This window comes from Danio aesculapii, chromosome 15 (assembly GCF_903798145.1).
Source record: "Danio aesculapii chromosome 15, fDanAes4.1, whole genome shotgun sequence".
NCBI classification, from domain to species: Eukaryota; Metazoa; Chordata; class Actinopteri; order Cypriniformes; family Danionidae; genus Danio; species Danio aesculapii.
In genome coordinates, this window is record NC_079449.1 from 46,599,509 (window position 1) to 46,614,827 (window position 15,319).

At 38.4% G+C, this 15,319-nt stretch overlaps 1 protein-coding gene across 1 annotated transcript; it reads right to left on the minus strand.

Annotated features, from left to right (window-relative positions):
- Positions 1–5,365: 5,365 nt before the first annotated feature.
- Positions 5,366–15,037, minus strand: LOC130242270 (transmembrane 4 L6 family member 5). The gene is made up of 6 exons (XM_056474322.1): positions 14,966–15,037; positions 13,381–13,567; positions 11,698–11,766; positions 11,354–11,508; positions 7,301–7,493; positions 5,366–5,713 (listed from the first exon to the last, which is right to left on the minus strand). Exons 2-6 carry the CDS (start codon positions 13,549–13,551, stop codon positions 5,699–5,701), a joined length of 603 nt encoding a protein of 200 aa, XP_056330297.1. The 5' UTR covers positions 13,552–13,567; positions 14,966–15,037; the 3' UTR covers positions 5,366–5,698.
- Positions 15,038–15,319: the final 282 nt, after the last annotated feature.

The window sequence follows — 15,319 nt, forward strand, 5'->3', positions numbered from 1 at the left end:
GATTTACCAGGCATAGATCAGTGGCAGGCGGAGTGGTTCAGAATCCGTTAGACAGGCTTGGGTCGAGGGCAGGCAGTGTGGTTCAGAGTCCGTGTATTAAGCAAGGGTCGTGGGCAGGCAGAAGTCAACTCAAAGTCAGAAACAGTCCGGGGTTATTCTCAGAAGATCAGACAGGAAAGAACGCTCAGTAATGCTGGCCGGGGCTAAACAAGACTTCGCAATGAACTGGTGTTTGAGTGTGGCTTATATAGGAAGCGTGGGTCGTTAACTAGATTCAGTTCAGGTGTGTGCACAATCAGTTTAGATGGATGATGTAATGCTTAAAAGTCCGGGGATGGTGACCTCTGCTGGCCAGTGAGAGGAATGACTGGGACCGAGTCGGTAACACACACACACATTTGAGAAGTAACTGATCCACAGTAGACGCGTTATGCGATCACATCATCATAAATGTAGAGTAGATTTAGTTGACTAAAATCTTATGAAATTTAATCGACTAATCTAAAATGATTCAGAAGACTGGAATTTGACTAAAACTAAAATGGAGTTTTAGTCAAGACTACTAAAACAATCCAAATCTGCTGTCAAAATTAACACAGGTAGTGAATCAAATAATTATAAACAACTGTCGAATGTATTGTAACAAAATGACGAGATCTAGAATATATAGTTTCTTTGTAATTATTTGTGAACCTTCTTTCTAAATATAAAAAGGAGGCTGATTAATTTGTGTAGGCCATATAATTGAAATTTAGCAACTTTTTCTATCATTTCAATTAAATTCAATTAATATTTTTGTTGATAAAGGCCAAACAGTGTATGGCATACATTACAGAAAACTAAAATACATGCAGCATACAGCATCACATTTGATTAAAGTAGTCCTAAAACTATTGAACAACATCCTAGGACAATTTTGAAAAACTATTTTAATCCAGTTTAAATGATAGACTACAGTATACTGATCTATTTTAGATTTGGGAATCCATAACATCATATGTGATCCCCAAACATCCTATTAGAAAAGCAAATATGGACAGGACATTTGAGAATTAGCTCCCCCTTGTGGCCACTAGAAAAATATCAGCTTCTCTAACATGTTGCATTTTCTCTTTCCCACACAGCTTTTAAACATGCTGACGTCATGATTGTGATGCATTCACTCTAATCCTGTTATGTCACATGGATTTGGTGTTTGTCTTTCTTCCCTCCACACATAGTTGCACAATACTTAAAGAGTCATGAGCTGTCAACCATAAGTCAGATCATTTAAAACCAAAACTGAAATATTTTCCTGATAAGAATTGTTTTGATTTTGTTCCCTTTTCCTGTTTATTCACTATAGTTGGCTTGCAGTCGAAATTGTGTAATGAGTAGGTACTACATTTTAATTTTAGCATACTTTATGATTAATAACGTTGTATTACTGTCCTTGGCTGCATTTCCCAAAAGCATTGTATTACTAGGAAGTAAAAAAAAGACTAAATTTAATACAACCTTTTTTCCCAAAAGCAACATAACTTAAAAAGCACTTGGAAATCATGGTAGGTCTGTGAGTGGGTTGTGTTACATTATGTTATGTATATAGACAGCAGGATGGGAGGATGTGACAGACCATGTATGGTTAGGTTGTGTTTTGTAGTGTGTGACGTCATTGTTATGCGCATGCATGTGAAGTAAATAAAGCACAGAGAAAACCTGCGTGTCTGAGATTTATCGATATATAGATAATAATAAATAATTACGCCCTACGTGCATCGTTAAGAAGGTCATTCATTTATGAGGTCACCTGTAGGACAATTGGCAGATGCTACCTTATTTGTAGCTTTAAGTGCAGTGTGATTGTTATTAACGTTGGACATTAGGAATGTCCTGATTAGGTTTTGTGCCCCTATTCAATCAAAGTATGAACAGGGTCAGTATCAGTAACAAAATACTGAGTATCGGCCAATACTGAAAATTCTGTTCAATTCACCTTTATTTGTATAGTGCTTTTACAACGTAGATCGTGTCAAAGCAACTTCACATAGACGATCATAGTAAATTGAAACTGTAGTTCAGTTTGTAGTGTTTAAGTTCAGTTCAGTTTAGCTCAGTTTAGTGTGGTTTAATAATCACTACTGAGAGTCCAAACACTGAAGAGCAAATCCAACGATGCGCAGCTCTACACGTCCCGAACCATGCAAGCCAGTGGCAAGGTAAAAACTTCACCAATTGGCGAAAGTGAGAATTAAAAAACCTCGAGAGAAACCAGGCTCAGTTGGGCACGACCATTTCTCCGCTGGCCAAACGTCTTGTGCAGAGCTGCAGTCTAGGTGCTGGAGGCTGGAGAATGCTGGACCTCAGGGAAGACTCGTCTGTCCCTGGAGCGTCACAGGAATCAGTTTTGATGTTCTCCACTCCTCCATGACCATCACAACAGCTGCTCAGGATACGGCCTGGTCCAGGATTATGGAAACCTTGGGATCATCTCGATGCTGGTCTTGGATCGAATCAGTGGCGCTGCAAAGTCCTGATATACTTTAAATTAAATCGTAAAAAGTGCGAACTAAAATGAGGTCACCTGTAGGACAATCGGCAGATGCTACCTTATTTGTAGCTTTAAGTGCAGTGTGATTGTGATTAAAGTTGGACATTAGGAATGTCCTGATTAGGTTTTGTGCCCTTATTCAACCAAAGTATGAACAGGGTCAGTATCAGTAACAAAATACTGAGTATCTGCCAATACTGAAAGTTCTGTTCAATTCACCTTTATTTGTATAGTGCTTATACAATGTAGATTGTGTCAAAGCAGCTTCACATAGAAGATTATAGTAAATTGAAACTGTAGTTCAGTTTGTAGTGTTTAAGTTCAGTTCAGTTTAGCTCAGTTCAGTGTGGTTTAATAATCACTACTGAGAGTCCAAACACTGAAGAGCAAATCCAACGATGCGCAGCTCTACAGGTCTCAAACCATGCAAGCCAGTGGTTACAGCGGCAGTGTAAAAACTTCACAAATTGGCGAAAGTGAGAATTAAAAAACCTCGAGAGAAACCAGACTCAGTTGGGCACGACCATTTCTCCGCTGGCCAAACGTCTTGTGCAGAGCTGCAGTCTAGGTGCTGGAAGCTGGAGAATGCTGGACCTCAGCGAAGACTCGTCTGTCCCTGGAGCGTCACAGGAATCAGTCTCATGTTCTCCACTCCTCCATGACCACCACAGCAGCTGCTCAGGATACGGCCTGGTCCAGGATTTTGGAAACCTTGGGATCATCTCGATGCTGGTCTTGGATCGAATCAGTAGCGCCGCAAAGTCCTGATATACTTTAAACTAAATTGTAAAAAGTATGAACTAAAATGACATCATTTCAAACTAAATCCGACCAAAACAAATTATATTCTGAGTTTGTTTCAGCAGTTCAAAACAGCTCATCAAAGCAAACCTTTGTTTGAGGGAGTTTGTTTTGGCTCCTAAACAACTTTGAGTACCAGTATCCATGGCGATTAAGCAATAAGTGGGTGTGCTCTGCAGATTTCTTCCCACCAAATTTCAACATCCAAAACAACACTAGCCACATGGATACAATGGAGAGTTGAGTAGCAGAGCTGGTACAGATGTATCTGCACATGCTTGTGGAGAGTTTTTAACGACTCTGGGGGGGAGGGGGGGGGGGGGGTCGCATGTCTTTTTAAAAGAGTTTATGAGACATTTACACTCCCTCCAACTGCAGCATGTTGGAGTGGTTGGGTCAACCCTAGTTTGATTGTACATTTATTGGACACTTGACCAACTTAATTTTTACCTTTAAAAAAAAATTAATAAAATAATTAAAATGGCAGAAAACAACAACAAAAAAGACAGAAAAAATTAGAAAACATGCTTGAAAGACTAAAATATCCATCAATGACTTGCTGACATGTAGAGACATTTTTTTAGACCCGCTCCCGCGAGGTTTTAATTCACACCCAACTGCTTCCACCATATATTCAGCCTTTGCTCACCCGCTGCTGCTTAGAATAATTTTCTACCTGACCAGACCATTTCCTCTAAAGTTAGATCTGGTTTCCAAAATCTTTTGTTTAAATTGGGTACTACCAAAAGAAAGAGATGGATACAACTGTAAGTTGGTGCAAAGATTGTAGGCTAAATGTCATTTTTTTGCCGTTTTGTGATGAGACATGAGTGCTACCTTACACCTGAGATTCCAGTCTTGTGACTGCTGAAGGGTAAAACTTTGTAAAGGCCAATTGTTTTCTATTTGCACCTATGATGCATGAAAAAGACTCCCATACATCAGACTTGTCTTTTCCTAACAGTAAACGGACTGTTTTCTAATGCATGCTGAAGTACAGCGCAACTTTACTTTGCTCTCCCATGTTGGTAAAGCCTGCTCTGAGGACTGTTATGGGGATTCATTATGGGGACTGTTATGGGGGTTCCTGTTTGTTATCATGGTTGTCTATTGTGCCCACCTGTTCCTTGTTTGTTCGTCTAATGCGTTTATACCATATGTAATGTGTATTTATATAGCGCATTTAGTGTATGGCCATACACCCAAAGCGCTTCACAATCATGAGGGGGGGGGGTCTCTCCACACCACTACCAGTGTGTAACATCCACTTAAATGATGCGACAGCAGCCACAGGACAACGGCGCAAGTGTGCTTACCACACATCACCTATAGGTGGAGTGGAGAGACAGTGATAGAGACAATTCTGTGGATGGGGATGATTGGGAGGCCATGATGGGAAAGGGCCAATGGAGAGAATTTGGCCAGGACAACGGGGTTACACCCCTACTCTTTAAGAAATTTGCCAAGGCATTTTTAATGACCAATGTCAGGAACATCTCATACAAAAGACTACACTGATTGACAGAATAGCATCCCTTTCACTTTACTGGGCCATAAGGACTCACACAGACTGCAGGTTGAGCACCCCCTGCTGGCCTTACTATCACAGTTTCCAACAGCAACCTAGTTTAACCATGTGGTCATCGATCCAGGTACTTTCCAGGCTCAGCCCTGCTTAGCTTCAGTGATTAACTGGTCTTGGGCTACAGGGTAATATGGCTGTGGCCGTACCATGTTCAGTTGAGTTGACTGTTGGTTGTTGTTATAGAGTTTTTTGTCTGATCTCTTATGTATTTCTCTTTTTGGACTAAAACTATTATGCAATAGTGTGTTGCTTGTATATGTTAAATAAAAATAAATGCAATTCAGTAAATAGGACATTCATTTACAAAATGATGTGTTCATACAAGCTTTTAATCCTGTTAAATATACAGCATATTAGAATCAACTAAATATTTTGACACACACACATTATATTTATATATATATAAATTAAAATGACACATTACTATACATAAATATTAAAGTGCATTAGGATAAAACATCACATTGAGAATTAATTTAAACAGCTTATTTCTATTTGTGCATTTGGCACTCTGTTGCTCACAGTGCTGAATCTGTTGTTCACGTGTTCCCTGGGATTCAAACAAACACTTTTGCCATCATTATCCGCCAGCTGAGCTACAGGAACCCCAGATGTGGACGATGACAGTGTAAATAAAAGGATTCGAGGACATGAAGTGACTCTCCTAACACACTTCTCGTTTATGTTTCCTCTCTGGTTAAAATAAGGTAATCAGTCATAGTTGACTGTTTAACCCAAGCAACATCATTCTCACATGCAGATGACAATAACAGAACTTCATTTCAAGCCGGAACAACCTAAAAAGAGCGAAAAACAAATGCTGTTTATATGAAATGGAAAAAAAATGTGACTAGCTGAACTTTAAGAACCATCCCATCCCTAGTTGTAATACATCTTTTCATCATTCATATAACTTCACCCTTTTACTAGGGTTGGGTACTGACACCTCGTAACCGGTATGTACTGGATCAAATCAGCATATGAATTTCGGTGCCTAATTTCGGTGCTACTGGTGCTGCGACAAGGATGTAAGAAGCATCAAGGGGTGCATTAAGGGCACACGTTGTCACACCAACTCTAAACATTTCATCCTAAACAACTTTGAGGAATACGGACAGGCGACTCTCTTCAGATCAACACGTATGATTGCGTTCATCAAATTTGTTTAAACGAAGCGTTCTAAAGTGTATTTTACAAGCAAGGATTCTGACACAGCAACGCGAAGCAGATGCTTTATAAGTTTCGTGTGAGGGGGAAACACGTCAAACTTAGTGATGTTTTATAAACAAATTTGGGGAGGAGCACGCGCAGAAGTTTCAGTGTCAAATACGTCATTGACAATTATTCTATTATCCAATCAGTTCTTGACCAAACCCCTATATATACCAAAGCTGTCTTACCTGCAGCATCTTACGACTTTAGCATCCCTCCACCACCCCGTCACCTCACCTCTTAAGCATTACAATCCCGGGGGGAGCGTTCTGGGGCCGGGCTAGATACTTCGCTCGAATCCCTATTCCTCTCTGTTTCCTGATAAGAGGAATAACTCGAGTTTGGGTGTCTTCCCCGAGCTCAGAGCCCTCTCTCCGGACAACACGCCAAATACGCTTTATTCTGAAACTATTGCAAGTGTGAACTCGTGAAATGACACATTTGCGTCAGGAAATGTGAAGCGTTTTTTCTTTCCATTTAACGTGCGGTATCAAATTCCATTAAAAGAGCACTCTTCCACCGGTCCCCGTGTCAACAAGCTCGACCCCCTCCCCTTGCCCCCCTAAATTTGGACGCGTATTTTTGCATCAAAATGCCACGGAGAAGCGAGATCAGCCATCGGTGGCAGACTGCGGAGATATGACTGAGATATGACTCACTATGCGCGCTCTAGCTGTCTCTCGGACATATAACATGTAAGACACCTTGATCATATCAAAAAAGGAGTTCAGTATGTTGATGACAGCCTTTCCACAGGTCAGTAGTAAGCTAATGTAATTTCATAATGCAAATCTTAAACTCAAGCTAACCAACAAACGATCAAAGGAAATATATTAATGTAATGTAAATATATAAAATATGAATTGATGTTTACTTTAAACTTTAATTATATTCTTTCTATTAAAATTATTATTTTTAAAGATTTTGTCAATTAAAAGGTTTTTCTAGAGTCCTCCACCATAATTTTGTGGCTCAAAAGTATCGTTTTGCCACCAATACCGTTTTAAAAGTATCGATTTAGCACCGGTATCGAAATAACCCCAAACGATACCCAACCCTACCTTTTACCACATCTAAGTGTCCTGTAACTTTTTAATTTTATACTGAATTTTGAAAATTTTGACTTGAAATTTACATTTCCATAAAAGAAAACTCGTTTCAAACATATATACCTTGTTCTTGCAGAAGTGTGGTCCAAACATGAACTCCAGAAAGGCGATGAAGAGATGCAGGACACAGGAGATGAGCTGAAGGCCACTGGCGGCCATGAGAACAGAGAAAAGCAGCAGATTCCAGATCACGACTCCTCGCGGCTCCACACACTCAGTTGCCCATCGCTCTGGCTCATACAGATACAGTGTCTGCCTGCATTAACAGTCACAGATAAACACTTCCATCATTTACTTCCCAAATATAGCTTATTGTTATTTGAGTGCAATGAACCAAAAGCAAAAATTAACAACAAACTACTTCTTAAAATTCAATAATACAGATAAACGTGAACTACCGGCCACAGTTTTGAATTCATGTGGCCGGAAACACCATATATCATGGCAAATCATACATTATTTGATTTAGTGGCTAATTTGTAAAATCTCATTCATACATTTTAATATGTGTTGGTTATCCCCTAATGACAGTAGGGTTTAGAGGTGGGGTCACGCCTCCTTTTAAAAATGAACTCAAAGTTGTAAGAATTATCCACTAAACTGACAAACGTAAAATAGTTACATTTCCTGATGAGATCAGGTTGGGTTATGTTATGTCCAACACAATCTCACAGCAATTCGTAACTTTTTGATTTAGTGGCTAATTCGTATGAATTCGTACGATCTAATTCGTACGATTTAGTACGATTTGCTCATCCCCCAATGACGGTTGGGTTAAGGGGTGGGGTTAGTTGCCACGCCTCCTTTTTAAAATCGTACAATTTCTTACGACTGAACTCGTACGAATTCGCCACTAAACTGACAAAACGTAAAATACTTACGTTTTCTCGTGAGATCAGGCTGGTTATGTCACTTTCTGGGGCACATTTTGGTTGTTGTCTGCGCTATTTGCTGTGTGTTTCTATATGTGTATGTATTGTGAGTTTTTGTGTTTGCGTGTCATCAAACTGATGAAGATTTTTCTCTATTTTTTTTTTGTTTGTTTTTCTATTTGCATGTCTTATTAACTTGCAACGTGTTTGAATTTTCTTATACACTGTACTTGTTATACATAATCAACATGAACATATTATATAGAACGAAAACAGGCTCTAATGAGTGTTAAAATCACATCTTTTTGACATGAGTTAATGTCAAATATTGACTAGAGTACATCACAGAAAAATAAATCTAGAGGCTTTTATACATTAAAAAGCCCAAAATCTAAAACTTGATAAACACATGACAACAATGTTTTTGCTGTATCTTATAATTATTACACGCTTATTACATGACTACTTGCCACAAAACATAAACATTAGATGCAGAATATTGTTCTAAGCTGTAATAATTCATTAGGTTGTTTAATTAAACGCAAAGCTGACAGAAATTAAAACGGCTGAATGGAGGATATGTATACCACAGGTCCTACACCACCCAACCCGCTCCGAGCTGGGATCGAACCGGCGACCTTCCGCATGGGAGTCGGTTGCTCTAACGAGGAGGTTAAAGACCATGGCCTCTAGCGTCTGTCACTAGAGGTCAGAGGAATGCGGTTTGCCTGCACAGCACTTTACTAGCTGGCCTCACTCCCATCTGGATCATGGCACCAATGTAACTCCGCTAGTCCTACACCACCCAACCCGCTCTGAGCTGGGATCGAACCGGTAAATTTCCGCATGGGAGTCGGTTGCTCTGACAAGGAGGATAAAGACCATGACCTATAGCGTCTGTCACTAGAGGTCAGAGGAATGAGGTTTGCCTACACAGCACTTTACTAGCTGACCTCACTCCCATCCGGGTCACGGCACCAATGTAACCCCGCCGGTCCTACACCACCCAACTCGCTGGGATCGAACTGGCAACTTATACGTTTTTGTGAACGTATTTACTAGATATGTTTCAATCCACCTATTTTTAAGCACATTTTGGACATCCGCATAAAAAAAAATGCTGGACAGAAACGCCAAGATGCACATACATTTTGAAAATGCGTAGCGCATAACTTAGTAGGATAAACTTTTTTATTTGATAAGAGATTATGTCAACACAGGCTCATTCTGAAAACGTAGTCCTATATACGTTTCTGGAGAACGCGAATTACCTAGCCAGAAGTTTGTGTGGCTGCATTTCATTTTTTTTTTTTTAAACGAATGCTACGAAGCAGTGTGACGCCGTTCCGTTAGCGCTTACCAGCTGACCGCTTACCTCAGTATGGACGGCATTCTGGCTGCAACTAGTTTGTCCAGTTAGCGCGCCATGTGCGTCGGCGGACTTGAGACGCAAAGAGGAGTTGACCACGACGACGGGGATTGAGTCTGGTGAAGAGTGGTTCCAGAAAGCAGGTAAGACAAAAACAGAATCCAAAAAATAAAACAAACAAGTAAATAACAGGGTGAGAATAAGATAAAATCTGAAAACGTGGTAAAAAAAATTTCAGATGAGGGTTTTTATTTTTGTGGATTGCTTTTGAAATGTGTTGGTTGGGTTTAGGGAAGTGGGTGGGCGGGTCAGTCAATAAAATTGGTTGGGTTTAGAGGAGCGTGGGACAGTCGATCGTTCACTCAGTCAGTCAAAAAGTTAGTCGACAGCGGCCTCTGGTGGATTTACGCGAGAACAGCAGGCGCGAATGGCATCTCAAAAAGCGTGTACAGCGGCCTCTCGTGGATTCATGAAAACAAAAACTGCAGAAAAATGTACCGGCGGAACATATTTCGTGATCTCCAGAAACATCTGCAGAGGTACGTTTCCAGAATGAGCTTGGGTTGAAAAATGTGCATAAACTACGATGGAAACACTTTTACTGAACAAATTCCAGTATGCGCATTTAAAAAAAGATATGATTTTGTGATGTGATGATAAAAATGTGTGTGAATGGACATACCAAGAGGCTATGCACATTGTAAAACATCAGAAATGTTGTTTTGGTCATTCTAAAATACCTTAACCATTTCAGTGTGTGTTATTATGCTATTAATTACCTCCAGAATAGTCAAGAGCATTTGTGCTCCGCATCTCACGCCTCCAAATGCCACTACGTTGCATGTCAGCAATGTCTTCTGAGGCGCAAGTCATTTATTAAATAAAGAAAAGATTCACGCAGCTTCTCCTACCACAGCAAATTCTGTTATAACTTTTGATATTTGGCGCCAGTTAATCAGGAAGTGACAGTTTTGTTTTCATGGATCCACGAGAGGCCACTGTACACGCTTTTTGAGATCTCAAATTTTCCTCACGAGTGCCATTTGCGCCTGCTGTTCTCGCGTAAATCCACCAGAGGCCGCTGTCGACTAACTTTTTTGACTGACTGAGTGAACGATCGACTGTCCCACCCTCCCCTAAACCCAACCAATTTTATTGACTGACCCGCCCACCCACTTCCCTAAACCCAACCAACACATTTCAAAAGCAATCCAAAAAAATAAAACCCCTCATCTGATTTTTTTTACCACGTTTTCAGATTTTATCTTATTCTCACCCTGTTATTTACTTGTTTGTTTTATTTTTTGGATTCTGTTTTTGTCTTACCTGCTTTCTGGAACCACTCTTCACCGGACTCAATCCCCGTCATGGTGGTCAACTCCTCTTTGCGTCTCAAGTCCGCCGACGCGCATGGTGCGCTAACTGGACAAACTGGTTGCAGCCAGAATGCCGTCCATACGGAGGTAAGCGGTCAGCTGGTAAGCAAATTCCATTTTAATTTTTGATATTTGGCGCCAGTTAATCAGGAAGTGACTGTTTTGTTTTCTTTGACTCATTGGATGGAGACGCTGCTTTATTTGCATGTCTTTTATGCAATACTCAAGTTTTGAGCATGAATACAATTCACATCTTTGGATGGAAACATAGCTACTGACAGTCTAAGTGATTCGAAGTTACTGGACGAGCCTGTGATATTTAGTGATTGTTATCTCTGAATAACATACATCGTAAGGTTGAGACTGACCAATCAGAATTGAGTATTCTAGACAGCCATGTAATAACGTGTCTTAATTTCCAAAGAGAATTTCAAAGCAGGATGTAAGTAAATCTGGCCCCTAATGGTTAATATCCATAGATACCAGTTTGTTGTCTTACCCAGTTTTGATTTGTTTTAATGGCCTTTCCCAATTCAGACCATCAGTTCCATTGTGTAAACATAAGGGTCCCAGTGCCAAACCAGTCCCGCTGACCCAAAAACACAAGCCAGCAGCCAGAATAGCCAAACATGTGTAGCCCATTTTACGCAAAACCTAGACAGATAAAAAAATAATAATAATGAAGACAATATTTCACCTAAAAAATTTGTTAACTTGGATGGAACATTTGTTCAAAGAAAAAAATCTTTGTAATTATTTTCATAAAGCATGGTCATTTCTCAGATGTTAACGCTGATGGTTAAAAAGAAAAGCAAAATACGAATCATATTTGCATAATCTTACCTCGGCAGCAAAATAACAGCATCCTTTCTTTTCGTAGTTTGTTGTGAAGCCTCGAGCAGCTACAAGCACCTAAAATACATTTCAATTAAAAATATAAACGTGTCATTATAATTTTTTTACAGTGTTTTCGATTCTTAAATAGTTTTATTTGCATATTTTCTGTTTTCAATTTGAATTTATTTTCAATAGTTTTATTTTTTTCAGAGTTGTGTTTGACTACAAAGTGTTTTTTATTATTTCATTTTAGTTGTGTGTGTGTGTGTGTATATATATATATATATATATATATATATATATATATATATATATATATATATATATATATATATATATATATATATAGTTGAAGTCAGAATTTTAGCCCCCCATTAATTTTATTTTTATTTATTTTATTTTTTTATTTACCAATTGATGTTTAACAGAGCAAAGAAATTTTCACAGTATGTCTCATAATATTTTTTCTTCTGGAGAAACTCTTATTTGTTTTATTTCAGCTAGAATAAAAACAGTTCTTAATTTTTTAAAAAACAATTTAAGGTCAAAATTTATAGCCCCTTTAAGCAATATATTTTTGGATGACAGAACAACAAATAAATAAAAATAAGGATAAATTTAAAAATGGAATTTGTCCAATGTAAGTCTATTGTAAGTATTTAATCATGTAAATGTAATTATTTCCCTTTTAAAAAGAACAAATGTAGTCAAAGGCTGCTGAACGGCACTTTATTTATTAACTACATTTATTTATGAACTACATTTATTTACTATTACAAACATTTTTTGGTATTTTTATTTTTTGACCACAGTAGAAATGTGTATATTCCACACAAAGTGTGAATCTAATCAGTCCAGTTCTTGTCACATGACTCACGGTGCGCTCGCGCCATTCTTTTTCAACTAGGTGCGCCTGGAAATCATGAGCACGTCACAATGCTTGTGCGCCACTCCTAAGTCGAGCACCCATTGAAAAATAACGAACAGTCATTTACGAAACATAAAGCCCTACAATCGTAGGGGCCAATCACACCGAACACGCTTTTTGCGTTGAAGCACATTTTTAAATGATTTACTAATGGCTGTGGGTGATTTACTAATGGCTGCTACGCGCTTTTTCAGTTGCGCGCATTTGTATCAACAGCAACACTCACACACAATACACAGCTGATTCAGTCATTGCCTAGTGACATAAAAAGCACACCGCACTTCTTTTTTTTGTCAACAAAAAAGGCATTGCAGTGCACCCGCATTTTCAAAAACGCAAAAGTGTGTCTGGTGTGCCCCTTTAAGCTATATATGTTTCGATAGTCTACAGAACAAACCATCGTTATACAATAACTTGCCTAATTACCCTAACCTGCCTAGTTAACCTAATTAACCTTAAATGTCACTTTAAGCTGTATAGAAGTGTCTAAATATCTAAAATATTTACTGTCATCATGCAAAGATAAAATAAATCAGTTATTAGAAATGAGTTAGTAAAACTATTATGATTAGAAAAGTGTTGAAAAAATATCTCTGTTTAAACAGGGGGGCTAATATTTCTGACTTCAACTGTGTGTGTGTATATATATATATATATATATATATATATATATATATATATATATATATATATATATATATATATATATAACTAACTATATATAACTCCAAACTAACTCCAAACTAAGCAGAAAAACTCACCAGAAATCCGGACGCCCAGATGCCAGAACACCACAAGGCCTCCGCGGTCACATGACCCTCTGCCAGATACTGATACTTCATGTCAGGAAACAACAGCAGCACGTTTGCAAGTATGCAGATGATCGCTGTGGGGATCAGAGTCAATCCCACACACCTGGAGCTGATATACATCTCTGCGGCGCAGATCCTGCATCACATGTTACATTGAGTTTCACTGCATTGTCTCATCAATAATTTATGAACAATGTGAATTTCGGCGTTACATAAAATACAGTACATAACCAAGTTGCATTGGTTATGATTCATGCAATTAACTACTGGTTTATTACCTGCCTGCACTGTAAAAACAATCCTTTTTTTAGTGTTTTCCATTTATTTACGGTTGTGAATTGCATTATGGGATGTTGATCTCTGCTCTGTCAGTTTTTGATGTTGAAAATTCAACTCTACAGTTTAACAAAGAGACTTTCATTTAGGGATGCAATGATTATAGATTTTGGTTGTACGATTAGTCTGATCAATAATCACGGTTAATCATTCATTTCAAAGCGTATACATTTCTCTAACAAGTTTAGAAAGTCACACGAAAACTACTTATTATTGTAAAGTGCTAATTATTGCTGCTCAGTAACCAATTAACACAGCACATAACAATAATTAAAAAACAAACAGTAGTCCATTTCTCTTTGGACTTAAAGATAAGTGAAAAAAGTTTGACATTTACTAACATTAGTAATAATTTTACACTGAAAATAAATGACAGAACAACAAATAAATTAAAATAAGAATAAATTTAAAAATGGAATTTGTCCAATGTAAGTATTTAATCATGTAAATGTAATTATTTCCCTTTTAAAAAGAACAAATGTAGTCAAAGGCTGCTGAACGGCACTTTATTTATTAACTACATTTATTTACTATTACAAACATTTTTGGTATTTTTACTTTTTTGACCACCGTAGAAATGTGTATATTCCACACAAAGTGTGAATCTAATCGGTCCAGTTCTTGTCACATGACTCACGGTGCGCTCGCGCCATTCATTTTTCAACTAGGTGCGCCTGGAAATCATGAGCACGTCACAATGCTTGTGCGCCACTCCTAAGTCGAGCATCCATTGAAAAATAACGAACAGTCGTTTACGAAACATAAAGCCCTACAGTCGTAGGGGCCAATCACACCGAACTCGCTTTTTGCGTTGAAGCACATTTTTAAATGATTTACTAATGGCTGTGGGTGATTAACTAATGGCTGCTACGCGCTTTTTCAGTTGCGCGCATTTGTATCAACAGCAACACTCACACAAAATACACAGCTGATTCAGTCGTTGCCTAGTGACATAAAAAGCACACCGCACTTCTTTTTTTTTGTCAACAAAAAAGGCATTGCAGTGCACCCGCATTTTCAAAAACGCAAAAGCGTGTCTGGTGTGATCGGACTCTTAGACAACTGCTGATAAACCTATTGGGCTTTATTCTGTGATAACAACCTCCTAGATGCATTTTACCCCTAATTTAACTAAATAAACCTTACAGTAGATTGTGACCATTGCCTTTGTTAAAAATGACAACAAACAAACGCTTACCTGTTCAAGCAGAGTTGAATATAGTGGATTATATGTGGTCAGAGGATGACTGTGATGCTCTGGAGATTCTTCAGCAGAGATTGAATATTCCAATATGGGGAACTGTGTCTGCTTAAATACTGCTGTGTGTTTCCTCCCCACGTTTATGTGACACGCACAAGCAGCTGACAAGGCTAAAACCAAAACAGTCATGGTGTACAAATAAAACTGCAGTTTGGATTTATACATTAAACTGGCCAAGGGCACTCACTGATTAATTGTGAATTACTTGAAGAGTTCAAATGGAAAAGCCACTAAGTGCAATCTGAATTGTTCGTCTAAAATGAGCTTTTTTTCCCATTTGTTTATGTCCAA